The 27788-nt window shown below is 43.0% G+C and overlaps 2 protein-coding genes across 3 annotated transcripts in view; both read left to right on the top strand.

The window, feature by feature from the left end:
* The first annotated feature begins 6864 nt into the window (after positions 1 to 6864).
* LOC121533191 (CCN family member 1-like) lies at positions 6865 to 11682 on the top strand. The gene is made up of 5 exons (XM_041838995.2): positions 6865 to 7152; positions 8365 to 8578; positions 9532 to 9903; positions 10187 to 10365; positions 11286 to 11682. The coding sequence occupies exons 1-5, from the start codon at positions 7102 to 7104 to the stop codon at positions 11589 to 11591; spliced, it is 1122 nt and encodes a 373-aa protein (XP_041694929.1). The 5' UTR covers positions 6865 to 7101; the 3' UTR covers positions 11592 to 11682.
* Positions 11683 to 11782: 100 nt separating this feature from the next.
* LOC121533190 (rab11 family-interacting protein 4A) overlaps positions 11783 to 27788 on the top strand; it is an 85889-nt gene continuing 69883 nt past the window's right edge. For both annotated transcript variants that reach the window (XM_041838992.2, XM_041838991.2), the window contains exons 1-3: positions 11783 to 14765; positions 18355 to 18442; positions 20381 to 20466. In XM_041838992.2, the coding sequence (XP_041694926.2) occupies positions 14556 to 14765; positions 18355 to 18442; positions 20381 to 20466 (384 nt within the window). In that variant the 5' untranslated portion in view covers positions 11783 to 14555. The remainder of the gene's footprint in view (positions 14766 to 18354; positions 18443 to 20380; positions 20467 to 27788) is intronic.

Here is a 27788-nt window from a genome sequence, read left to right as displayed (position 1 = left end):
TCATTTGAAATGAGCTCAATTTGGTGAGCTGAACCACCATTTTTTCAGGGTTACAAACCAAAATCTGTCTTCTTTTCCATATACAGATGTTCGATTTAGTTTATTCTGCCTGTTCTTTGGAATTTTATAAATGGACAATTCCACATTGAACACTGCATGGTGATGAATTACAGCCACAACATATGTTTGTTGAACACAACAATTATTCCAAAACTGCAGCTTTTTGTTGGAACTCATATATCCTTACTTCAATCAACCAGTCCATTCTGAATTTGTGATAAAACTGTCTTCATTTGGCAAGGGATGTACCTTGTGTATCCCATCAGTCTCCTGATGATTTTGTACGTTTGCCCACTGACAAAGAAATTATCAGTCTATAATTTTAATGGTAGGTTTATTTGAACAGTGAGAGACAGAATAACAACAAAAAAATCCAGAAAAACGCATGTCAAAAATGTTATAAATTGATTTGCATTTTAATGCGGGAAATAAGTATTTGACCCCCTCTCAATCAGAAAGATTTATGGCTCCCAGGTGTCTTTTATACAGGTAACGAGCTGAGATTAGGAGCACACTCTTAAAGGGAGTGCTCCTAATCTCAGCTTGTTACCTGTATAAAAGACACCTGTCCACAGAAGCAATCAATCAATCAGATTCCAAACTCTCCACCTTGGCCAAGACCAAAGAGCTCTCCAAGGATGTCAGGGACAAGATTGTAGACCTACACAAGGCTGGAATGGGTTACAAGACCATTGCCAAGCAGCTTGGTGAGAAGGTGAAAATAGTTGGTGCGATTATTCGCAAATGGAAGAAACACAAAAGAACTGTCAATCTCCCTCGGCCTGAGGCTCCATGCAAGATCTCACCTCGTGGAGTTGCAATGATCATGAGAACAGTGAGGAATCAGCCCAGAACTACACGGGAGGATCTTGTCAATGATCTCAAGGCAGCTGGGACCATAGTCACCAAGAAAACAATTGGTAACACACTACGCCGTGAAGGACTGAAATCCTGCAGCGCCCGCAAGGTCCCCCTGCTCAAGAAAGCACATATACAGGCCCGTCTGAAGTCTGCCAATGAACATCTGAATGATTCAGAGGAGAACTGGGTGAAAGTGTTGTGGTCAGATGAGACCAAAATTGAGCTCTTTGGCATCAACTCAACTCGCCGTGTTTGGAGGATGAGGAATGCTGCCTATGACCCCAAAAACACCATCCCCACCGTCAAACATGGAGGTGGAAACATTATGCTTTGTGGGTGTTTTTCTGCTAAGGGGACAGGACAACTTCACCGCATCAAAGGGACGATGGGGACGGGGCCATGTACCGTCAAATCTTGGGTGAGAACCTCGATCCCTCAGCCAGGGCATTGAAAATGGGTCGTGGATGGGTATTCCAGCATGACAATGACCCAAAACACACGGCCAAGGCAACAAAGGAGTGGCTCAAGAAGAAGAACATTAAGGTCCTGGAGTGGCCTAGCCAGTCTCCAGACCATAATCCCATAGAAAATCTGTGGAGGGAGCTGAAGGTTTGAGTTGCCAAACGTCAGCCTTGAAACCTTAATGACTTGGAGAAGATCTGCAAAGAGGAGTGGGACAAAATCCCTCCTGAGATGTGTGCAAACCTGGTGGCCAACTACAGGAAACGTCTGACCTCTGTGATTGCCAACAAAGGTTTTGCCACCAAGTACTAAGTAAGGTTTTGCAGAGGGGTCAAATACTTATTTCCCTCATTAAAATGGAAATCAATTTATAAAATTTTTGGATTTTGTTGTTGTTATTCTGTCTCTCACTGTTCAAATAATCCTACCATTAAAATGATAGACTGATCATTTCTTTGTCAGTGGGCAAACGTACAAAATCAGCAGGGGATCAAATACTTTTTTCCCTCACTGTAGATACGTTTAGGCATGTATTTCTGGAGGCATAGTGGGAGCTTGCTTGTGTGCGTACTTGGGACGCATGTGTAGAGGGAGTGATAGAACGCAATTGAGTGAGTGAGACATGGATGGGAAAAGGAATTTAGGGAGAAGATCTGATTGATGCTTGGCTTGTTTTGTTTTTTTGTGCCCCACAAATGCATATGTAGGCCTATGGAACACTAGAGCCAAAGCAAATTAACGTTGTCTTCAAGACATTTCTTTTTTTTTCTAAGCACATTCCACCAAATAGTTTTACAGTATTTGAAAAAAAATGTGATCTTTGGTGATAGATCGAGTTTTGACGTCCGACATGGACTTTTATTTGTTTGAAGCACTGTCACATTGCCACCATGAAAATGTTTCAAACTTGTCTCAGCAGCATACATAATTGATGCAACGAGGGTAGAATTTGTTTATTTGGTCGATGTTACTTACCAAGCAAAGCAGAGCTGTTTTATTGAGGTACAAATATCCTGTGCTTTTTCATTTTGCGTTTAGGCGCATACAGACTCAGCTAGGCTACATTGTAACCGCAAAGCGTATGTGGCTCAGCCACGACTGTTATAAATGTAACAGAATGAAAACATTTTAACAGTGATTTAACAGATTGATGTTGGGAAAATAGATGGCCAAAATGCAGAATGGTGTTAAATGCCAGTAAACAGCTTGGGGAGAAAATGTTTTTACAGATTTAAACATGTAGCCTAATATTAGACCTACTGTCACATGCCTGTGCTCATCATGGATCTGACAGGCAAAGTGAAATTACATATTTTGCTCGTGGTGCACGCAGCTCAAATGATATGTAACAACACATTGGACATGAAATAACAATACAAATGTAACAGCACAACAAAATAGATGTAAAACATTATTTTCCAGGTGCCTTTTCATTTTAAACGCCAAATAGTGCTTTCTAACGGTCGTCACCAGTTACCATAGCCACAAAGTGATAAACCCCGCCTATTTCTACAATTTATCTTATTTACATTTACATTTACATCTTATTAAAATCTGATTTTAAACCTTACCCTAACCTCAACCCTAACCTTAACTACACTGCTAACCTTATGCCTAACCCTAACCTTAAATTAGGACAAAAAATATCATTTTTGTTTTCATTAATTTTTACCAACCTTGTGGCTGTGGTAGCTAGTGTAAACAATTTACAGATGATGATTAATGGTGGCAGTGGGGTTATGGTATCAGCAGGCATAAGCTACTGACAACAAACACAATTGCATTTAATCTGCCACCATCACCTCATGTTTCAGCATGATAATGCACGGCCTCATGTCGCAAGGATATGTACATAATTCCTGGAAGCTGAAAGTGTCCCAGTTCTTCCATGGCCTGCATACTCACCAGACATGTCACCCATTAAGCATGTTTGGGATGCTCTGGATCGACATGTATGACAGCGGGTTCCAGTTCCCGCCAATATACAGCAACAGCCATTGAAGAGGAGTGGGACAACATTCCACAGGCCACAATCAACAGCCTGATCAACTCTATGCGAAGGAGATGTGTTGCGCTACATGAGGCAAATGGTGGTCACACAAGATTTTTATTTATTTAATTTTTTATTTTACTAGGCAAGTAAAATAATAAATTATAAAAGTCAGTTAAGAACAAATTCTTATTTACAATGACGGCCTACACCGGCCAAACCCGGACGACGCTGGGCCAATTGTGTGCCGCCCTATGAGACTCCCAATCACGGCCGGTTGTGATACAGCCTGGAATCGAACCAGGGGGTCTGTAGTGATGCCTCAAGCACTGAGATGCAGTGCCTTAGACCGCTGCGCCACTCGGGAGCCCACTGACTGGTTTTCTGATCCACGCACCTACCTTCTTTTTTTAAGGTATCTGTAGCCAACAGATGCATATCTGTATTCCCAGTCATGTGAAATCCATAGATTAGTGCCTAATTAAGTAATTTAAATGGACTGATTTCCTTATATGAACTGTAACTCAGTAAAATCTTTTAAATTGTTGCACGTTGCGTTTATATTTTTCTTCAGTGTATAATAACTAGGTGGGACTCCAAATTCCTCTTTCTCTCTTTTCCCCCTCTTTCTCCTCCCCCCTTTCTACCTTCCTTGTCCCCCATCCCTTCCTTTCTCATTCACACACAAACTCATATTCCTGTTCTATTTCAGAATACGACTACTTCATTTCCTCTCCTCAGTCTACCTATTTCAGACTGGCATTTAGATAATTACTTGAATTAAATTATGTAATATATAGTATTTAGCCCTCTACATTTAAATCTTAATGTGTAGGTCAATGTGTATTTTAAGATATCTTAAATGTAAAGTTATCTTAAATGTAAATGTTAAATGCTGCTGGGTAAGACCAGGCAATAGTGCTGTGTTTTTGCGTGTAGGGTGAAGTTGCCTCAATGCTGATCTTGGGTCAGTTTAGCACTTTCCCCATAATGGTTAAGGTTAGGATTTGGGGAGTTGAAGCTGATTCTAGGTCTGTACCTAGGGGAAACTTACTCCAGGCTGTCAGTAGCACCACATATAGGGGCGGAGTAGGAGATGTGGAGTATGCTACCTCCTCCCCTTGAAAAAACAAACTCTGTTACCACAGAACACCTGTCCTCCCTCTCTCCACTTCTCCCCCTCTCAGGCAAGCCCTCTCCCACACTCTTCTTCTCAGCCCAGTTCTTTGTCCATCGCTTCCATTTGTCTCTCCTTGTTCTCCCCATTCTGCACTCAGCCACTCTCACTCATTCTCTCCTATACTGTCTTATCTGTATCAAGTTCCATGCTTTGTGTTCACCCTGTGTGACTGGCCTTAGAAACACAATATCAGCTATTTCTCTCTTCCGTTGTGTCATAAGCACACTCTATTCCCTACGTAGTGCACTACTTTTGACCAAAGCCCATAGAGCTCTAGTCAACAGTAGTGCACTACATAGGGAATAGGGAGCCATTTTGGATACAACCATAGTATTGTGCTCCTCAATCTCTCATGTACTGTCTATCTGTATTGTGTTCACCCTGTGTGACTGGCCTTAGAAACAAAATATCAGCAATTTCTCTCTTCCATTGTGTCATAAGATGCATCCCAAATGGGGATACACAGGGAATAGGGTGCCATTTGGGACAGCCATAATGTTGTGCTCCTGTGGCCTATTTATCATGTGGCTTCTGACAGTCACCACAACAATTGTCAGACCAGGAATAACCTCCAACTTGACTTATTCTCAAATGCGCTGGTGCCTTAAGTGTCTGAAAAAGCATGTTTAAAAAAATATATATGTCCCAGTCTGTCTCGTCCAGCTCAGTGATGTGGCAAAAAACCAGTGGTAGTCGGTTAAATAGGTCTCTCACAACCCTGTAACCCTGGATTAATATAGATGGGCCATGACTTCCGTCTCCGTTGGTCACATCATTACCACTGGTGACAGACATACCGTATGCATCCCAAATGGTACCCTATTCTCTTTACAGTGCACTACTTTTGACCAGGGCCTACAGGTGCACTATATAGGGAATATCGTGCCATTTGGGAAGTAGACAGCTTCTAAGCCCTACAGCAGTGTTTCCTGAATGGTGGGTCAGGACTCGCTGGTAAATTGTGGCTAGTTCCTTCCGGATCGCTGCTAAAGCAATCAATCAAATTAAAACAAATGCAGTTGTCACAAAGTGCTTTACAGATACCCAGCCTAAAACCCCAAAGAGCAAGCAATGCAGGAGCAGAAGCAGAGTGGCTAGGAAAAACTCCCTAGAAGGAAGTAACCCAGGAAGAAACCTAGAGAGGAACCAGGTTAATTCAAAAGGCTTTCGGTGGATCACAACTAAAATAAGAAACCACTGCCCCTCAAAGAGAAAAAATTAAACACTTGCCAGTTCAGAGGCAACTCTATTTACCTGTGAGCTCTAAGGACTACAACAATCTATTGAGTAATAACTGTTGCAAAACAGCTTTGCTATCAATAGCAATACGGCTATAGGCAGTCTATAGGAGACCAATATGACCGTTAACAGTTCATATTGTTCTCACCTGTACATTCTCCCTATCATTTTCATGCATTCTTTCATCAGATAAAGGTTGTGTGTTTGAGGTGTGTCAGGAATGGAAAGAGCACAAGGGAGTAGCTAACCACAAAGAAACAGAACTTGATGGTCGGATGGGAAAAAAGGGAATGTAGTATTGAGTGGGAGTCTGGGAGAAGACGCACAATGGACTGACATGGGCTTTTAGTAATAAACAGGGTTAACCATTAACTTTACAGTACACACCAAGGTCTATCCTCATGGCTGTGTCAGCACAGACCACCTCAATTCAAGACGGAAAGCTAGGCAGACATGAGGGTCGTTTTAAACAATCAAGACCCAGACAGTAGCCATTCTTTAGTGGACATAGACAGCGCATAGGAAGTAATGAAACACATCTGTGCAGTCCACAAAAAGTTCTCACTTTCCTGAAATCATGTAATACCTATACTATTAATCTAACTTTAATGTTTTGCATTACACCTTGACTACTTTCATTTTCTGTACTGTTACACTGGTATCAAAACCACCGGAATGCTTCACCTTTCCTGAGGTTCTGTTGCTATAAGTATTTCTGTACTGTACTGGACTGGAAGTGTCTGCAGCACACACCAGCAAGCTGGGTATATTTATCTTGGCGTTAACAGAGCGATGGCCACAAAGGTGGAATGTCAGTAGGTCTAAATGTGACTTAAAAGCACCGGTTACATTTAAGTCCAGCCAATAAAATAAACACGGACTACTTCTAGCGAATTTTATGAATGACCGTATTCATCCTCAAGCACGCCCCCCAATCAGTTTGTAGGCCTCTCCTTAACTCCACCCATTTGGAATGTCTGGCCCGCTGCCCAAATGATAATTGGCTGGACATATGGCAATACATGGGCGGAGTTGCTGCGGAGCTCACGAGTTGGTATAAAGTAGAGTAGGATACTCTCTCTGTTTAATGATTTAGAATACAGTAACACTGACGATCTCGAGGAAGGGAGAAAAACAACAATTTTCTACACTTCAACGAATTCTATTAATCTAACGCAACTGTGCGACTGTAGTATATTTTTGAAAGAGGTTTTAAAAGTTCAGAACTGCATTCAAGCGGACTAATAACAAGATCAGAGCTTGTTTTCTTGACAACTGTCTACTGTTTTATTGGAATTTATCAATAGTTATGGCAAAACGTATCATCTTTATTTTCTTGACAATGGCAGTCACCAGTCAGGTAAGTCGTATCACCTTGGCAGCTGTCAATTTGGTATGATTTTGATCATATGCAAATCATGCTACAAAATAGAAATGGATGAGTGGAGTGCTTACACTGTTTGCAATGATCAGTTGGAGGTGCTTTGACTGTCATACAGAAGTAATTGTATTTTAGAGAGACACAAGTGAAACCCTTCTCTAACGTATTTTTTTCTGTTGCCTGAAGATATATATATTTCAAACGGCTGTAGCCTACAGACTATTTGGTAACACTTTTACAATACCGTGCTACTGTGTATCTGCTCGTGTAATTACAGTGTAACATTTTTGTAATTACTAATTGTTACAATTAGTTACAATAGTAACCCTTAACCCTAACCTAGTGTACTAATGAGTAATTAGATTTTACATTTTACATTTTAATCATTTAGCAGACGCTCTTATCCAGAGCGACTTACAGTTAGTGAGTGCATACATTTTTCATACTGTCCCCCCGTGGGAATCGAACCCACAACCCTGGCGTTGCAAGCGCCTTGCTCAACCAACTGAGCTACAGGAGGCCTACAATACTTGTTACACTGTAATTACAGGAATAATTACAGTTATAAGGTAACTGTAATGTAAAATGTACCATACTCTTTTTGTAGCCTACCAGCCCTACCAGCCAGATTGTGTATTTTTTTGATAGGCATGCTTGTTCTTGTCAAATAACTTTGACTCACTGTCTGAGGGTGGGACTTTTACATACTGTTGATTCTGTTACTGGAAGAAGTTTGCATGGAAGAGTGATGTACTGTGACTCGAATCACGAGTTGGCAGGGGATTGGGTACAAAACTTAAACAGCTGTCTAGACAGATAAGACATCCACAGGGAGAAAGGGGTAGAAATGATATGACCAAATTAAATTGACTACTTCACATTGAAGTTAAAGTATATAAATTCATTGTAAACTGTGTTCAAAACCACTCCAAAGGGGACACAATAATCATGTTAAATAAATAATCAGTTGACATCTCACAATTAATATCAAATGAACAAAATGGCAAGTCCTAGACTCCTAGAACATATTTATCACTAGCAGTGTTTTAACCATGAAGGCAGACCAGAGCAAGAAATTACATAAAAAAAATTAGCTCTTTACATTCCTATGCTTCTCTCTGTTTATGCCTAGGAACCTAAACCTCTATCCCCCTCCTCCCCCCTCTTCCTCTCTCCTCCCCCCTCCTCCAGGTGGGTGCCAGCTGCCCGGCGGTGTGTGAGTGCCCAGCCATGCCCCTCTCGTGCCCCCCCGGGGTGAGTGCGGTGGGTGACGGCTGCAGGTGCTGCAAGGTGTGTGCCTCCCAGCTGAACCAGGACTGCAGCCCCACGATGCCCTGCGACCACCACAAGGGACTGGAGTGTAACTACGGCAATGACGTGACCCTGGCCCAGGGCATATGCAGGGTTAAGGTTGTGTTAGGGGGAGGAAGTGGGTTGTTTGGAAGTGTGTACTGTAGAAGTGTTAGGATTCGAAGTGTGTAGTGTAGGTTGTAGGTGTTCAGTGTTAGAACTATGATGAGGTGTAAAAAGTGTAAGTGTATATATTTTCAAGTGTGATGTGTAGTAGTTAGTTGATGCTGAATTTCTATGTGATAGCATCTTAGGGTGCATGTATTAGAAATATTACCGTAGGACTAAACCACGTGTTGAAAGTCACCATAACCCCAGGACTTAGCACGTTGTATCCCAGTGGGGGAGGATATTTGGAGCTCAATCTCACAGACCAAAATGGAACTAGTTCTATCTACATCAAACCAAGATTCCAATCCTTCATAGACTAAGAATGGAGCTCTACCATGTCCGTGATATGGAGACAGAGAGAATCTTATGTATTCTTACTCACAAGACTTCCTTACTCTGCCCTTTCTCTGACCTCTGACCTCCCTCTGGATCTAAGTGTTCTCTCTGGGTTACAGTCTGTGCGCCATGTCAGTGTTGGTTATTGTGTGTTTGCTGGTTGTTAAGGGGAGGATTGCGTAAAGGGGGTTTCAGCTGGTGTAACCGGAGTATATGGCAGATTCCTCCCGGTCATACCTGGGATTGTCAGTGGGGGTTCTTGTACTTAAAACACATCCTCATATTTAGATTTCTCCAGAGACATGGATGGATGGTTCCCAAAATACCCCCTCGTTACATGATAGCACATTACATACTGTAGATAGTAAACAGTTCATTGGTCCTTCTGATGGTTTTATGTGTATATGAAGCCTAAATATGTTACTACCTCGAAGTGGTCTTAGTGTCCATCTAAATTGCCCCTAAAGGAATTAAAGTTGAATTTAATTGTACTGAACTGTACCTAACTGTGCTGAACTGAATGGAATTCAATGCATTCTCCTGATTTCCCTCTCTTAACAGCAAGAATGGACGGTCGTACGTGTGAGTACAACGGGAGGATCTACCAGAACGGCGAGAATTTCCGCGCCGGCTGTAAACACCAGTGTACCTGCATCGACGGTGTCGTGGGCTGTTCTCTGCTCTGTGCCAACCGTCTGCCCCCCGCCACCTCCTCCTGCCCCTATCCCCAGCTGGTCAGGGTGCCAGGGCAGTGCTGCTTCACTGTGGACTGCCACAAGGGTACCGGGCGCCTTCCCCCCACCAAGCAACATCACCAACCAACACAACCCAAACCTCAGCCAGACCAGTACCAGCCAGATAACACACTGGCCAATGAGCTGGTGGAGAGAGGCAAGGTCTGGGAGAATGAACAAGGCTACAAGCACCTGCCTGGTGAGGAGCTGTTGCACTGTTGACATTCACCAAATGCATTATTATTGATCATGATAGATACCTGGCTGTAGCTTATCATGTACACTGAGTGATCATCGCTAGCACTATCACCATTAGTGGTATAATAGTTGATGAATATTGGTTGATAGTTACTCATGTTTGTCTGTACATCAGTCAGTCATATATCCTGGTTTCTTCCCTCTGTGGTATAGTCTCCCTATAATTTCCTTCCTTCCTTCCTTCCCTTTGTCTCTCACACTCCTCTTCCTCCCACCCTTCCCAGTATGGAAGCATTCGTTAGAGAAGTGTGTTGTCCAGACAACGGACTGGTCCCAGTGCTCACGAAGCTGTGGGATGGGAGTGTCCTCACGCATCACCAACGACAACGCCCAGTGTAAGCTGGATAGAGAGACGCGCCTCTGCACCATCCGGCCCTGCGGTGGCGTAGCCGTCCCGCCCAAGGTAAATTCCATATTTAGACAACGCAATAGGGAACTGTGTAGTGTTTGTGTGTGTGTGTGTGTATGTGTGTGTGTGTGTGTGTGCCCATCAGTATGAGCACAAGCATGCAGTACAAGAGAAGAGAGTGTGACTGCACAGATCTTCATCTTCATCATCATCATCATCATCATCATTATCATCCCAGGCAATAACAATATCTCCCTTATCATCTTCTGATCTGGTATCACTTTGATAACAAACCCCAACCGTGCTCTGTGGAGCACGTCCCGATGGGAACAGACTAGCGTTGATTTACTCACACTGGCGGTGGCGCCCTTTTAAATATAGTCCCCTCCACCCCACCCATGGCATTCCTGCCAAGCAACTGTTCATCGCTAGACGCCTGGGCCCTGTGCACTCAGCCAGGGAGATGGTGTGTCTATATTAATCCTCCTCTGTTTCTCTGGCTCAGTGGTAGCTATTTTTGCACCCATAAGGCTCTGGTCAAAAGTAGTGTACTATGTAGGGAATAGGGTGGCATTTGGGACGCAGCCACTCTGAGCTGGGAGATTATAGCTGATTTACCACTGAGACTAATAAGGCCTCTGTCTGTGCGAGTTTCAGTGAGTTTGATTCAAAACTTTGTTTTTGTCACTGTTCGTGTTCAGTTAATAACTTTACTGTAATTGAATCAACTTCAGTTTTGTTTTCAGGACTGACAATTTGTTAGTGATAAGTTCATGATGATTTGGTTGCATAGGCCTACCGGACATTTATTCAAAGATGTTTTAAAGACGTCTGCAAAAGTTTGTTATTGAAACAATACAGGCGCCCCAACAGTACAGCATGAAACGTTTACTTTCCTCTGCCCCTCTCTGATTATCTCCCTCTTTCTCTCTCACCCTCTCATCCCCCTCCCCCTCCTCCTCTTCCCTTTACAGAAGGGCAAGAAATGCTCCCCGACCCCAAAAGCCCCAGAACCCATGCGTCTGTCGTATGGCGAGTGTCAGAGTGTCCGCCTGTACCGGCCCAACTACTGCGGTGCGTGTACGGATGGTCGTTGCTGTTCGCCGCATCGCACGCGCACCGTCCCTGTGACCTTTGTGTGCCCGGATGGTGAGCGTTTCCAGAGAGCCGCCATGTTCATCCAGTCGTGCAAGTGTAGCAAGGAATGCGGCCATCTCAACGAAGTGGCCTTGCCACCACAGCACTGGATGTATGGAGACACACATAAGTTCATCGACTAGCTTGATCGTGTTTGAAAAGAATCCTCAAAGTTGACTGAGAACATTGACAAGGGAAGGGTGACATAATTAAAATAAATACCATGGGCCTTGAGGGTGTTTTTCTCTGCAGGCTACAAATAACAGAACTGAGCTTCACAATGGGCTCTCAGTAAAAGCCTGGCACTATAATAACTAACTCCCAAATAGTAAAGTACTTACTGTATGTTTGACTGGAGTGGTTTTGATTGACAGGTGATCGATCCACTCCTGAATGTTCCTCAGACATGGGTCTGAACTGAGGCCTACAGTCCCACCTGGTGTTTTTGTTTAGTTACGGTTTGACATAATGAACAGGACCCAGCCGCGAGTTGCTAAGGCCTCCACAGCAACGACAGAGAGAAACAGACAACAACACAGCACTGTGTTGTAGAATAGAAACACATGAACTTGAAGGAACTGTACAGGGTTATTTGCTGTATAAAGTGATATGATGCTTTGCCACTAACCAGGGCCGTATTCACTAGGCACCAAATGGAAGAAAAGAGTCTGACACAGGGACGGACAAGGTGAAGTTGTTCAATAAGAAAGGCTTGTTTTGGGTATCCGTTGCAAAACATTTTGCTAGGATGTGCACTAATGACTACAACCCAGCTCTATGAGGGCTGGAGTGATACCGGGGCATCCCACAATGCACTAAGAACAGTGACTATAGAAGATAAGTGACATCAAGACTGGATGGGCTGAAACGTCTTGACAAAGAGACTGACAAGTTGGAGCATTTAGCTCAACGCAGGGTACTTGTGATATTAACGTTATTTATTCGTATTCTTATCCAAAGAACTTGACACTAACTCTCTGCAATACAAAGTGACGTTCAGTGTTGTTGGGATGATGAGCTGTCTAAAATCAGAGATTTATGTGAGAGGTGGTAATGAAAGAAATGTGTGTCTCAAATGGCACACTATTCCCTATATAGTGCACAAAGTAGTTCTCTATGCATGGAATGGTAATGATAGATAGCCTGTCTCCACTGACTGCAATACTAAAAGGAGGTCTGTCTGTAAATGAGACGTGTTCAGAAATGACTGGACCAATACCAATTTACTTCAAATGACCTCTAATCTCTTACCATCTTCAGATTCAGATACGTTTTATTAGCATGAATGACAAAGCCACTGTTGCAAAAGTGAAGTGAGATAATGTAATCAACAATAACAGTAATAATAATAATAATAATAATAATAATGATAATAATAATAGAGAATAATAAATAATTAATAACATTGGAGAATAATCTTCAATATTATGTACATGTTTGGGATTCATTCATGTATTGTATGCTGTTCCTGAAATCCAAAAAACGATTGCTTATACAGCTTTAATTCTTTTTTGTTACTCCAAAACTATAATATGAAATATTTTACTATAAAACTGTAAAATACAATTGTACAACGTAAACTTCAAATGTATGTTTGTCATAACTGAGAATGTGTAGTCAAGCTATTAAATGTCACCAGTGTATGTTGGTGTTTACGTGATACAAAGCTGACCTGTGTGCTTCAGCATTTCAGTTACATGTGGTTTTATTTTAACTTGACTTGTACCGTTTCAAATTCTCTCATTTGGCAGTCATTTGATTAGCCGTTAGTAAGAGGTTGGTCAACTTAAAGGGATAGTTCCTAAAACACACCAACTTGGCTGCTGACATGCTCACTTTTTTGGGAATGTGTTAAAGGGATAGTTCACCCTAATTACAATACAACATATTGGTTTCCTTACCCTGTTAGCAGTCTATGGACAAGGTATGACAGTAATCACTGCTTTGGTTTTGTTTACATGGTCACTGTTTCCACTGTTGGCACAAATTCAATGCAAGTCAATGGTACCGATATAAGCATTTTTCACGCTTCATGTCCAAATCATCTATAAGTAACTTCCCTGAGCTACACAATCAATTTGAGATACTTTAGGATGATTTGGTTACAAAGCGAAAAATTGCTAATATCAGTACCTTTCACTTACATTTGGATTTGTGCTACACATGCTAAAAAGTTAGGATTTGGAGACAGTGACCAGGTAAACAAAACCCAAGCATGGATTGCTGTCATGCCTTGTCCATAGACTGCTAACAGGATAAGGAAACCAATAGCCTGTATGCCATTTTGTAATTTGGGTGAACTATCCCTAACAGTGGACTAATGAACAAAATACTAAACTGTTCATTTAAGACTATACCTTTAAGGTGGGGTGAAAAGGATGATAAAAAGCCACTCCATTATTTGTATCACTGAACAGGAACCCCAGTATTGATTACGTCAACAGAAACAGACACACACAGGTTCCGGATGGAGGCTGGGGGGTGCACAGACTAGACCAGTCAGTATGGGGGGGCAGAATGTATGGGGAGACCCATTGGGGACATTAAGGTTTAGGAGGTTTAGACCTATTATCAAATGTATTGAATAGCATCTGCTTGATAGTGTACTGTACACAGATATATCACAAGTCAACACTGACATTCTCACAGAATTATATGCAGACATTTACAATAAAAAGCATGTTATGTGGAGTGGACATCAAAATCTCATAAACTGAAACGTCATTCAGGACATAATATTTTTCTTGACCAACTCCGCCCTCTGGTGGTGATTATTTAACAGTATCCTACCTGGCTGTCATCGGGTCACAGATTACCTAAAATTATCTGTCTGGATTTCGCCTATCGGATAGGATTAAATGCATAGAAGTATAATGAATAGAACGGGTGTCTCCATTCAAGTCAATGATTCGTCCTTTCTATTCAATATATTTGTATGCATTTAATCCTGTCTGCTGTTTATAGGTTTTCCCGCCCGCGCTAGTGTATCTATGTCAACCTCCTCCAACTCGCAACATCCAGTTGTCCTCGCGCTCTACTGATTTTGTGATGTCACGCACGCACTGCTTGCGAGAGCTCTCAGCGCAGTGGAGGTTCTCGCCTGGGTGATGGCGCCGTCCGCTTCGGTGTTCAAGTCGGGTTTTCAACCTCACGACAACAAACTTCCGATGGAAAGTGTCCTTCCCGACCCGGAGCAGCTTCTGCTGTTCTTGAGAAAACTCAAAGAGGTGTTCGACGTGTGCGACGAGGATTCAGATGGTTACATTCGCGTGGGGCATTTCGTAGACCTCGGTTCACAGTTCGGCCAAGGAGACGAGGTAATAGAAATTCCAATCAAGCATCACCTGGTGTTTTATGGAGTAACGTTACGCCACAGTAGCGTTTGTTTATAAGTTTAAAGGCTTTGTTTATACGTTTATTGTTGTGTTTTATGTCGTGTAAACTATGTTATTACACATTCATAGATATTTACTTACAACAGACTCATTGATTTATGTTTGTCTATTCAAACCATATAGCCTACACCATAAACTGGAACAGACTCTTGCTAAATCATTTAGGTAAATATGTGCATTATTTTATAGTTCTTACAGCGTTGACTGCAAATAAACATAGTTCAAAGTGTACCAAAAGCTGAACAAAGTGTCTTACACCTGTAAAATTATATTTTCATGGATGCTAAAAAAGAAAATAGACGTGGGATTAGCTAGTTTTCAGTGTGGCTGTGGAGGAGAGTAACACTTTCCAGTGAGATAATCAGATTCAGCCTTTCACTCTCACTCCCTGAATCCAGGCTCTAATTTTGTCCCAAAAAGTGACTAATTTTCGTCCAAATGTGTTATTTTGTGGTAGAAAAATTAGGTCAACTACTGAGAGAGAGAGACTGAGAAATAGGCTAATTGTGTTTTTCTGACAGTATTAATGGACAATAGCCAATATCTCTCATCAGCCTTTTGATATTTTGTATAATGTGTCAGTCTCAACATAATAATATAGACAGACAGGTTTGTTTTAGTAAAGGAGTTTTCTCTATTATAAATTAGGCCTTACACAAGCCTTCTGCCATTTGAACTGGGCTGAGTGATTGTGTGAGCAGGGAGCGAGCAAGCATAGATCTGCCTGTGTAGATTCAGAAACTGATATATAGCCTAGACTAGAAACAGCGCAAAGTACATAAGAGACTTTATCTCATCCTAACCCCTCTCTGACCTGCTCTGTCTGAATAATAATTGTGTGCAATGGATTGGCACTCTCTTTATGTGAACAATGAACCATTTTATTTGCCGCTCTGTATCTTTGTAAATGTAATTAGGTTGGTAAAAGACCACTTTGCCTGTCTCCACATAGGCTTTTTCCAGTAAGAATGAGTCATAGGTTGTGTCTGAAATGGCACCCTATTCCCTATATAGTGCACTACTTTTGACCAGAGCCCTATGGGTCCTGGTCCCCCTGGTCAAAATAGTGTGCCATAGTATGCATACACAGGCAGGTCTGCGCAGCTCTACTGGAGTCCACTGTCCTGCAGTGTGTCCTACTGTTCTCAGTGTGAATTGGGGATGTATGCATTCTACTTCCCACAGGTTGATAAAGCATGAACTGATCTCAGACCAGTTTTAACTGGACAACCCATACACTCCCGACTTTGTCATTGGCTAAATGATACCAGTTTGGTCTTGATGTTTTAACTGTTGTCGAATAATCAACAATGATACTAAAGTAAGGCCCGTCCATAAATAGGTTGTTGTTAATCTGTGCATGCAGTAGAAACAAGACCCTTGTGTTCCACTGTATGTCACAGGGCTGGAACATTAGTGTTGATTGGCTCCCCCGTGTTCTGTTGCTTATCACTTCTCTGGAACATTAGCTCTGATTGGTTCCTTTGGGATGCTTTGCATGGACTGTGGGCACATGGATGATGTGGATAGGGGTTAAAAAGGGGTGCTATTAATAGTAGGTAGTGTGGGTGTTCAACTATGCATGTAGCATCAACACTCTCCTCAGCAGATGTGGTGAATAGGTATATATGGACCCTGAATTCACATGTTGGAACTACCTTAGTTCAAAATTAAATGAACATTTGAGAAAGAGGCAGCTCGATGAAGATAAATCTTTTCAGCTAAACAATTTCCCCAAAGCTGCTCTCTATATTGTTATTAGACCATAATGGGCCACTCTATTATTTGACCCTGCTGGTCATCTATGAACGTTTGAACATCTTGAAGAACGATCTGGCCTTAATGGCCATGTACTCTTATAAACTCCACCCGGCACAGCCAGAAGAGGACGGCCACTCCTCAGAGACTGGTTCCTCTCTAGGTTTCTTCCTAGGTTCCTGCCTTTCTAGGGAGTTTTTCCTAGCCACCGTGCTTCTACATCTGCATTGCTTGCTGTTTGGGGTTTTAGTTTGGGTTTCTGTATAAGCACTTTGTGACATCTGCTGATGTAAAAAGGCCTTTATAAATACATTTGATTTGATTTGACTCTCTAGTTACACACACAGAACATGATGCAGATCAGATTAAACCTGTCTGGATCTCTCCGTGGCCCACTGGCCACACATAACCTCAACATCATCCTTTCACTGCTCCCATTCTCTGTCCTATCCTGTCCACCCACTCACAGTCACACTGACCTTCTCCTCCTCCTAATCCAGCAAAACTGAACTTAATCTCCTAAAAACTGACTCACTGGTCCAAATCATCCAACACAATGGTCTTCATTTCACGCAGTACTTTCCTGTTGACCCAGTTGCCGGGCCGACAGTAACTAGGGCGTTGGAGCCGTGACCAGTCCGGTGTATGTTTTGACTGACAGCTATCTTACACGGTGAGGGAAGGTGATGCACAGCTGTATAGCAGAGTTGGACAGATGGGAGAGAGGACCCATCGTATGTGTGTGGTCTGTTGAAGGACTGTCTCCCACCACATTCTCAGACACACACACAAATGAATGAGCATACACACACACACACACACACACACTCACAATCTCTCTGATATTCACACGGTCATTCTCAGTCACTAGCAGGTCTCTATCCCCTGCATTTACAATTGCATGGCACCGTTTTACCAGCCCCATTCTAAAAGTAGCAGTGCTGAAGTTGAAAGAGATGCAGGCAGCATCTAAAGTGCATTAAATGCATAATTCAGGAGCACAGCAGAGTACCTCTGTGTCTCTGCTCCAGCCCACATGAAAGATGTGGATGTGGGTTGATGGTGGGAGCGGCTACAGAGTTGCATACATTTCCTCCATCACAGGGAGTGCAGGTCGGTACTATGGGCTGTTTACAGTAAGATACTGTTTACAGTGGCTATTACACAGGATCATCAACCGACATCTACCAGTTCACCTCTGACTGGTATTGGCTGGTTGCAGCGGTGCTTTCTGTGTTGTACAACATGCATAATCCTCCACATATATATATATAGATGTATAGATATACACACAGAGGTATGCATTCTATATTGTGTGCTCTATATGAGTGAGATCCTCTATGTGTGAAGAGCCTTACTTTAGCTCCTGGTCATAACAACATGAGGGGTGTTGTAGTGACTCAGTAGTGACTCAGTGAGGGACTGTTAGAACAGGTGGTGGTGGGAGGCTCACAGCTACAGGTCACACACACACACGCACACACACACACATACACACACACACACAAAGGCACGCACGCACACACACACACACACACACAAAGGCGCGCACACACACACACACACACACACACACACACACACACACACACACAGCTGGCAGCAACTTAACATGGATGATGTGAGTCAGACATTGAAAGGGTGTTTACAATTTCACTGTAGGTTTGCATAGATTCTCTTTGTATTATATGAAGCCGAACCCATAACTCATTTTTTTGTTCAACCTTTTAATTGCCTGTCCCATGTTCTCCAGGTGAAGAAGTTGGCCAAATTCTTGGACCCCAATGCCCAGGGCAGGATCAACTTCAAGGACTTCTGCCATGGAGTGCTGGCTATCAAAGGTAGGACTGAAAGGCCTGCACAGGGAGCCAACCATCGGCAACTGCATAATTCTGTTTTACTGGTGTGTGTGTGTGTCTTCCCACTGAGGTAGAAGAGCATCACTCAACAGCACTATTCTACCATTACACTCCCACTCAGGTCATAGATTTTGGGACTGAAGAGGCTGGGTAACTCCTACTGCCTAGTTACCGTGTAGTTACCATGGAGGAGAGTCGAGTCAAAATGGTCAAACAATATTGTACTCTTTTTCATAAGAAAGTAGTCTAGCTCAACCCCCCAGATTTTTTTGTTCTTGTGAGAGAACCAATCAAAGCTCAACCAGAAATAAATAACTTGCCACGAATATTGCATTTACAATGGCCTCCTGTCCAGACTAGTGTGTCAGCTCTCCCTCACTGACCACGTGAGTCTCGTCAGCCAGGCTAACGAAAGATTGCATCAGCATTAGCAAACGAAAGTGAAGTTGGAGATACATCAAGGATACTGGAGAGTTAGTGTCATTCGAAAATGGAAGCCCTACAATTTAGAGAATAAAAAGTCTGCTTTGGGCTATGCGAGTCATTCATTGACATTATGATAATCCTGCCCATGATTGAATCTTAACATCTTCACTTTGGTCAATTTGTTTTTCCCTGCTACACACTCAAGGCATGTTTCTGCCAACTCATCATAACTGCTCTAACTGACCAGTTGGCCTCCTCTTTGGCCTGTCTAGAGAGAGAGTCCCTGTAAACCAGGTCAGCTTATGATCCCTGCAGTGGACACCAGCCAACCAGGACACATGAGTGGACACCAGCCAACCAGGACACATGAGTGGACACCAGCCAACCAGGACACATGAGTGGACACCAGCCAACCAGGACACATGAGTGGACACCAGCCAACCAGGACACGTGAGTGGGGAACCAGCCAACCAGGACACATAAGTGGACACCAGCTAACCAGGACACATGAGTGGAGAACCAGCCAACCAGGACACATGAGTGGACACCAGCCAACCAGGACACATGAGTGGGGAACCAACCAACCAGGACACATGAGTGGGGAACCAGCCAACCAGGACACATGAGTGGGGAACCAGCCAACCAGGACACATGAGTGGGGAACCAGCCTTGCCAGGACGTTGTTGTGTATTGCTGGGGCCAGACACACTAATGGCTAACATCTAACGCTAACCCCATAGAGCTCCATTGTAATTGATTGACAGCAGGTGTGCATGCTTAGCAGTGACCTGCCTCTACTCTGGCCCCAGCCCAGCCACTGCAGCCAGGGGCTAAATCTACAACCCACAGTTGGTGCAGTGACGCTAAGGCAGGGTATGGGCACAGGGAGTTTTCCTTGTTAATACGGTACATGATTGGTGTCATATCAGGTGCCAATGTGAATTTAGGATGATGAACCACAGATGATGGACTGAAGGCTCTGGCTTAGTCAGATTAAACTGCTACTAGTCTACTCCCACTCTAAGTTAAAGCTGAGCCCTCATGTCTCTACAAAGCCGAAGACTCTAACCTACTCCCAACCAATAATTAATTCATGCCAATGCGCTCCTTCAGCCCTCCGTGTCACTGTTGGCTCACTGTCTGTGTGAATATGTGTGTGTTGAATTATAGATTGGAGAAAAGTAAGTGCACGTTTCCTAAATACTTACAGGAAATGGATTGTGAACTCAACTAGTCTACCTCATGTAACTGTGGCAGTTCTTTTCTTTCTTGATGTCTCATTACTTTATAATGCTAATGCTAAGATAATATAAACTACAACAATGTCTCACATCAAGGATTTCATTTGATGTAAAGAAAAGCTACCCAGGGATGGAGAGACAAGTTGACAGTGAAAGTTAAAGAATATCATGTTATTCTATACAGTATGTCAACGTTATCAATAAAGACACTGCACTGGGGGATTTAAACACCTTCACCCCCTCTCTCTTTCAGGCTGTGAGGGGATCCTGAAGACCACATTGAGAGCTCGCAGTATCACTCGGCGTCCATATGAGACCGACAACGGTTACTATTACCAGGTACATAGTGTCTGTGTGTGTGCCCTTCTGCAGGAAAGTAGTTACTCTATAGTTGTACACCCCTCTTTTCAATACCAAGTCAAAAGTCATGTGAAACCCTCAAACTATGTTATTTTCTTGTAACGTGGGAGCATTGACTTTCTAAGCCCTTCATCCCAAATCAACCCCATAATGTGGTTACACTTTTACACTGTCTTTTCTCTCTCTGCACGGTGGATAAACCTAGATTAATGTTAGCACGTGAATCTGGACATAAACTCAAGGCAGACTCCCACACAGTGGGTTAACAGGGGATGCTTACGTCACAAACGCCAACCTATTCCTTAGTGCACTACTTTTGACCAGAGCCCTATGGGCCTTGGTCAAATGTAGTGCTCTATAAAGGGAGTAGGGTACTATTTGGGACACAAGCAAGGTTTATACACTGAGTATACAAAACATTAAGAACACCTGTTCTTTCCATGACATAGACTGACCAGGTGAATCCAGGTGAACACTATGATATCTTATTGATGTCACTTGTTAAATCCACTTCAATCAGTGTAGATGAAGGGAAGGAGACAGTTTAAAGAAGGATTTTTAAGCCTTGAGACAATTGAGACGTGGATTGTGTATGTGTGCCATTGAGAGGGTGAATGGGCAAGACAAAAAACGTAAGTGCCTTTGAACGGGGTATGGTAGTAGGTGCCAGGCACACCGGTTTAAGTGTGTCATGAACTGCAACGTTGCTAGGTTTTTCACGCTAAACAGTTTCCCGTGTGTATCAAGAATGGTTCCACCACACAAAGGACATCCAGCCAACTTGAGTGTCCGCTTGAGTGTCTTCTCTTTGTCACCCACAAGGAGGCAGTGTTCAACAGCAAAAGCTAATACAAAAGAACTGGAATTTTCAGGCAGTGGACAGATAAAAATACAAATCAAATCAATTGTTATTTGTCACATGCACCGAATACAACAGGTGTAGACCTTACCGTGAAATGCTAACCTACAAGCCCTTAACCAACAATGCAGTTAAAGAAATAGAGTTAAGAAAATATTTACTAAATAAACTAAAGTAAAAAATAAAATAAAAAGTAACACAATAAAATAACAATAACGAGGCTATACCCACTCGTCGGGTCATATCTGGAGAAACAAGATATCGTGTGGTAACGCTTTCTACCACGACACCAGGCCAGGTGGTCTCCCTGTTTATGTAAACAATGTTGATGTATTGGTTTAATGTCAGTGGGTATTAACTAATGAATGTTTTGCGTTTCTGATTGTTTTATGTTTTCTCACATCTTGGTATGGCATCAGTGTTACACAGTTACAGAGTTGTATTTTCAATTACATTTTTGGATACCATTTCTGAGAGATATATTTTTTTTATCACACTTTCAATATCACCTTTTCACCAACAGGATAAAGACATAAATATTTTGTATTTTATTATGTCAGTGTATTCTTTTATGTAAGCCCTCTCTATTCAGCTCGCCTCTCAAGGTGTGTTATTGAGATAATTTCTCTTCCAAGGCTTCTGCTGCAAATGCCATGCCATTATACACATGGAGAAGTGCTCTTGAAATATTCACAAAGCCTGTAATTTAATACTTATCCGGCTCTGACAATTACAAAATGCCTATTTTTCCTTCACTGGAAATGTCATTGAACTAATGTAGTCTTATTCACAAGGCAATGGAACTGTATGACCCTGGTGGTATATGTGGTAGTTATACTGAAGTTGACTGAACACACACACACACACACACACACACACACACACACACACACACACACACACACACACACACACACACACACACACACAAACACAGAGGCTATAGTGTGATTTCCACCGTGTTACATGATTTTATAGCCTATTGTTGGCTCCACATAGTGTCAGGTTGATTTACAGCTGACCTACTACATGTGAATAGTTTTTGTATGTACCATGTTCCAAAGAGAAAATGTTATCACCATGGCCATGGGTGGAATGGTGTGAAGCCCAACTTATAGAGACACAGAGTTCCCTTGCTACCCTACACTCAATGTGTGTGTGTTTGTGTGGGGTGGGTGTGTTTGTGTGTGTGTGTGTGTGTGTGTGTGTGTGTGTGTGTGTGTGTGTGAGTCAGCCTGGTCCTAGATGAAAATGCTTCCAGTTCCAGGGGCTGACTTGCGGCCAACCGTCAGATGGTCATGTATAATTGATCACGCCTCCCTCCTCTAGTGTCCATTCAACCTGTTGCACTAGATGCTGGGAGATGTTGGGTGTCTCATACCTGTTATAGGCAGAGGTAGTTGTGGTGAACAGGGACTGTACCTTTAGCTGAACGTATCTACATTCGCAGGACAAGTTTCAAACTATTTGTAAGTACATTGTGAATAGCTTTTCTTTTGAGAATCAAGATATGGTACATTGTTTTTGTATTGATGTTTTTGGGGTTAGTTTGGGTGGGAGAGTGTAGTTATCTGGTACAGTGGAATTGTTATCCAGTGTTCCAGCCGAGCTGTCTGGACTAAAGAGGTTTGCAGAGGGAAGACTTGGTTGCCATTGTGAGGAGACAGAGGAATTCCAGAATCCCTGTGCTCCAGTACAGCCTCTAGAGGTGAGAGAGAGAAACAAAGAGAGAGAGAGAGAGAGAGAGATAGGAGGAGGAGGAGAAGGAGAAGTGTGTGATCCGCCTCATTAGTGTAAGAGGAGGTACACAGGATTTATTAGCCTGTTCACTGAAATGGATACTGTGCTGAGCGAGTGCACACACACACACACTCAACACACACACACACACACACACACAGAGGGGGCAGGCTGGGGGAATACGTTTTGGCAGGTAACAGAGACAGATGAAGCTGGTGCGCTGAGCATTGCAGGGGAGGAGAGAGCAATAAAGACTGTGTGTGTGTGTGTGTGTGTGTGTGTGTGTGTGTGTGTGTGTGTGTGATGAGAGTTTGGTCTAGATGTGCAGTACCAGGGAGGTAGGCGTAGAGAGATAGCAGATCAGGGGGAAAGCAGCAGGCTCCATCAATGTAGCCTGTCCTGCAAGACTCTGCCACATACAGTATGAGTTACCACAGACTTATGCTGTAGGCTACATTCAGTGTGTAGGTTCATAGAGAAGTTTAAAAGACTTCCCTCCGCAAGGCAATCAAACAGGCAGAACGTCAATATCGAGACAAAGTGGAGTCGCAATTCAACGGCTCAGACACGAGACGTATGTGGCAGGGTTTACAAAACAATCACGGACTACAATAGGAAAACCAGCCACGTCGCGGACACCGACGTCTTGCTGCCAGACAAGCTAAACAAGTTCTTTGCACGCTTTGAGGATAACACAGTGCCACCGACGCAGCCAGCTACCAAGGTCTGTGGGCTCTCCTTCTCCGTGGCCGACGTGAGTAAGACATTTAAATGTGTTAACCCTCGCAAGGCTGCCGGCCCAGACGGCATTCCAGCCGCGTCCTCAGAGCATGCGCAGACCAGCTGGCTGGTGTTTTTACGGACATATTCAATCTCTCCCTATCCCAGTCTGCTGTCCCCACATGCTTCAAGATGGCCACCATTGTTCCTGTACCCAAAAATGTAAAGGTAACTGAACTAAATGACTATCGCCCCGTAGCACTCACTTCTGTCATCATGAAGCGCTTTGAGAGACTAGTCAAGGATCATATCACCTCCACCTTACCTGTCACCCTAGATCCACTTCAATTTGCTTACCGCCCCAATAGGTCCACAGTAGATGCAATCGCCATCACACTGCTCACAGCCCTATCCCATCTGGACAAGAGGAATACCTTTGTAAGAATGCTGTTCATTGACTATAGCTCAGCATTCAACACCATAGTAAACTCCAAGCTCATCATTAAGCTTGAGGCCCTGGGTCTAAACCCCGCCCTGTGCAATTGGGTCCTGGACTTCCTGACGGGCCTCCCCCAGGTGGTGAAGGTAGGAAATAACATCTCCACTTCGCTGATCCTCAACACTGGGGCCCCACAAGCGTGTGTGCTCAGCCCCCTCCTGTACTCCCTGTTCACCCATGACTGTATAGCCATGCACAATTCCAACTCAATCATCAAGTTTGCAGACGACACAACAGTAGTAGGCTTGATTACCAACAATGATGAGACAGCCTACAGGGAGGAGGTGAGGGCTCACGGAGTGTGGTGTCAGGAAAACAACCTCTCACTCAATGTCAACAAAACAAAGGAGATGATGATCATGGACTTCAGGAAACAGCAGAGGGAGTTACCCCCTATCCACATCGACGAGACAGCAGTGGAGAAGGTGGAAAGTTTTAAGTTCCTCGGCGTACATATCACTGACAAACTGAAATGGTCCACCCAAACAGACAGTGTGGTGAAGAATGCGCAACAGCGTCTCTTCAACCTCAGGAGGCTGAAGAAATTTGGCCTGTCACCTAAAACCCTCACAAACTTTTACAGATGCACAATTGAGAGCATCCTGTCGGGCTGTTTCACCGCCTGGTACGGCAACTGCACTGCCCACATCCACAGGGCTCTCCAGTGGGTGGTGCGGTCTGCACAGCGCATCACCGGGGGCAAACTACCTGCCCTCCAGGACACCTACAGCACCCGATGTCACAGGAAGGCCAAAAAGATAATCAAGGACAACTACCACCCGAGCCACTGCCTGTTCACCCCGCTATCATCCAGAAGGCGAGGTCAGTACAGGTGCATCAAAGCTGGGACCGAGAGACTGAAAAACAGCTTCTATCTCAAGGCCATCAGACTGTTAAACAGCCATTACTAGCACAGAGAGGCTGCTGCCTACATACAGACTTGAAAATCACTGGCCACTTTAATAAATGGAACACTAGTCACTTTAATAATGCCACTTTAATAATGTTTACATATCTTGCATTACCCATCTCATATGTATATACTATATGCATCTTAGCCTATGCCACTCTGACAATGACATTGCTCATCCATATATTTATATATTCTTATTCCATTCCTTTACTTAGATTTGTGTGTATTAGGTTTTTGTTGTGGAACTGTTAGATATTACTTGCTAGATATTGCTGCACTGTCGGAACTACAAGCACAAGCATTTCGCTACACTCGCAATATATGTATATATTAGGGCTGTCAAATGATTAAAAATTTTAATCAAATTAATCAGAATTTTCAGTGGATTAATCATGATTAATCACTATTTGCAATTACACCTGAATCCTAACCATTTTTTTTCTGAAATGCATACCAAAAGATAAATAACAGGACACAGATACATAATTTTCATATTATGTCTGTTTATTAACACAGCCAAATAATGGTGTTTTAAATCAAGCTGAAACATACTACACACCATAATATTTGTCTTTGTAATGTTCCATCACTTCCTCTTTGGCATTCCTCTTAACCAGGATGTACAATTTACAGTATTCAATTGAACAGAAAGCAATAAATGTAGTCAAATCATAACAGTGACCTACCACATTTTTGCACAATTTGAGTCATCTGTGGAAAAAAACATTTTCAATAAAACTTTTAAATCAAACCAAAGAACAATCTTTTACCTTTTCCTCCATTCTTTAATCCAGTTGCTCAAAAATCCAGTTGCTAACTACTATAACATGTTGCACTGAAACTGGTCTTTTTGTTTGAACATCACCTTTCAAATCTACTGAGCTTCATCATCTTTCAGCCAGTTGCTGAGGCAAACTAACTTGTTCACATTTTCTGAAAGTAAAGCTGACCTTTTCTTGTTCACAATGTGACCTGCAACTGAGAAAAGTCGTTCACAGGGAACAGTGGTTGCAGGAGTGGCTAGATATTTGTGAGCTAGTGAGGCCAGCTTCTCATGGGCTCCTGAATGAGATGCCCACCACTTCAAGGGGCAGTCCTCCAATTTAATGGTGGGCTCTGCTCTGTACCTCTGTATGGCAGGTTGGACCTCTTCATCTTCTGATTCTGAATCTGAGCCCATTTGCAGAAGGCTGATTTTCTTCCTGGGTGGCCCATCATCATGTGTCTGTGAAGACCTTCTGGGTGATTCTTGTTGCAGCATCCCTTCAAGTGTGGTCCACACCTCTTCCCTGTCTGTCTTGGGCAGGCATTTCAAGTCTTTGAAACGAGGATCCAAAACTGTAGCAATCTGGAGCCATGCATTGTTGAGCTGTTCTTGACGGGATGCTAGGTCCTCCTTGAACTTGGTCTTGAATCTCACCACATATGCAGGGTCCTCATCACAGGCTTCCATCTTGAGACGCAAGTGGCAGAGAGAAGGTAGTACCACAGAACAGGAGACATAGGCCTCTCCACCCAGGAGCTCAGTTACATACCTACGCACACAAACACACACATGCACACAGAGACAGTGTATTATTAGAACAGTGGTTATCAACATATTATTATTATTATTATTATTATTATTACTATCATCATCATTATTTTTTACATAGATACATGTTATTGATATTTGACTTGGTTTAATTCATTCCAGAAAATAATCAAAGCGATGTTATTTGATAAGTTACAGACTGATTTACCTGCATGGCTCTAGAAGTGTCTCCAGCCTCTGCAGTTTATCCCACTCTGCTGCGGTCGGCAAAACGAGTTTGTGCTCCTGATTGTCCAGGGCTGCGATGACAGAATCTGACGGCCCAGCAAACGCATGTTTGGCGTTGACATGGTACTTCAAGCTTGAACAGCTCCGGTGAAATTGAAACTCCTTCTTACAAATCTTGCAAATAACCTTGTACTTGTTAACTGTACCATCATCATTCTTTTTATATTTGAATCCGTCAATAGGCCCACTTTGCTCACCTTGCTCCATCTCGCCTCTAGCTCCCAACCACTTTCCTGACCTGAATAATTTGTCACACTGCGCATGCGTGAAATGCGTTAAAAAAATTTACGTAATTAACAGCAAACAACTAATTAACGTCGTTAACGCGCTATTTTTGACAGCCCTAGTATATATACATATATATATATACATCTGCCAACCATGTGTATGTGACCAATAAATGTGATTTGATTTAAAGACATGTTAGTTAACTTTTCTTGTTCTGGTGCAGACAGGCCAGGGAATTCACCAGGGCTTACTCATCTTAATCTCCTGTCCCTGTCGAACTCCTTTAGTCTCTCTATTCTCTTAATTTCGCTTAAATATTTTCATAACTTTGCGCCTTATCTCTCCGTTCCCGGAGCTCCAGGCAAGCTTCTTGATTCAACATCAGAGCAGAACGGTGTGTGAGGGAGCTCCCAAAACCAGCTCTGAAATTCACTGTATATTCTCACCCCCCTCCTCCCCCCTCTCGGCTCCTTCATTCTCTTGCACCATCTCTCTTGTGTGCTTTCGCTTCCACTCTCTA

Source organism: Coregonus clupeaformis, chromosome 20 (assembly GCF_020615455.1).
Source record: "Coregonus clupeaformis isolate EN_2021a chromosome 20, ASM2061545v1, whole genome shotgun sequence".
NCBI lineage: Eukaryota > Metazoa > Chordata > Actinopteri > Salmoniformes > Salmonidae > Coregonus > Coregonus clupeaformis.
Note: the sequence above shows the minus strand (reverse complement) of the source record. Positions and strands in the feature narration are given on the sequence as shown.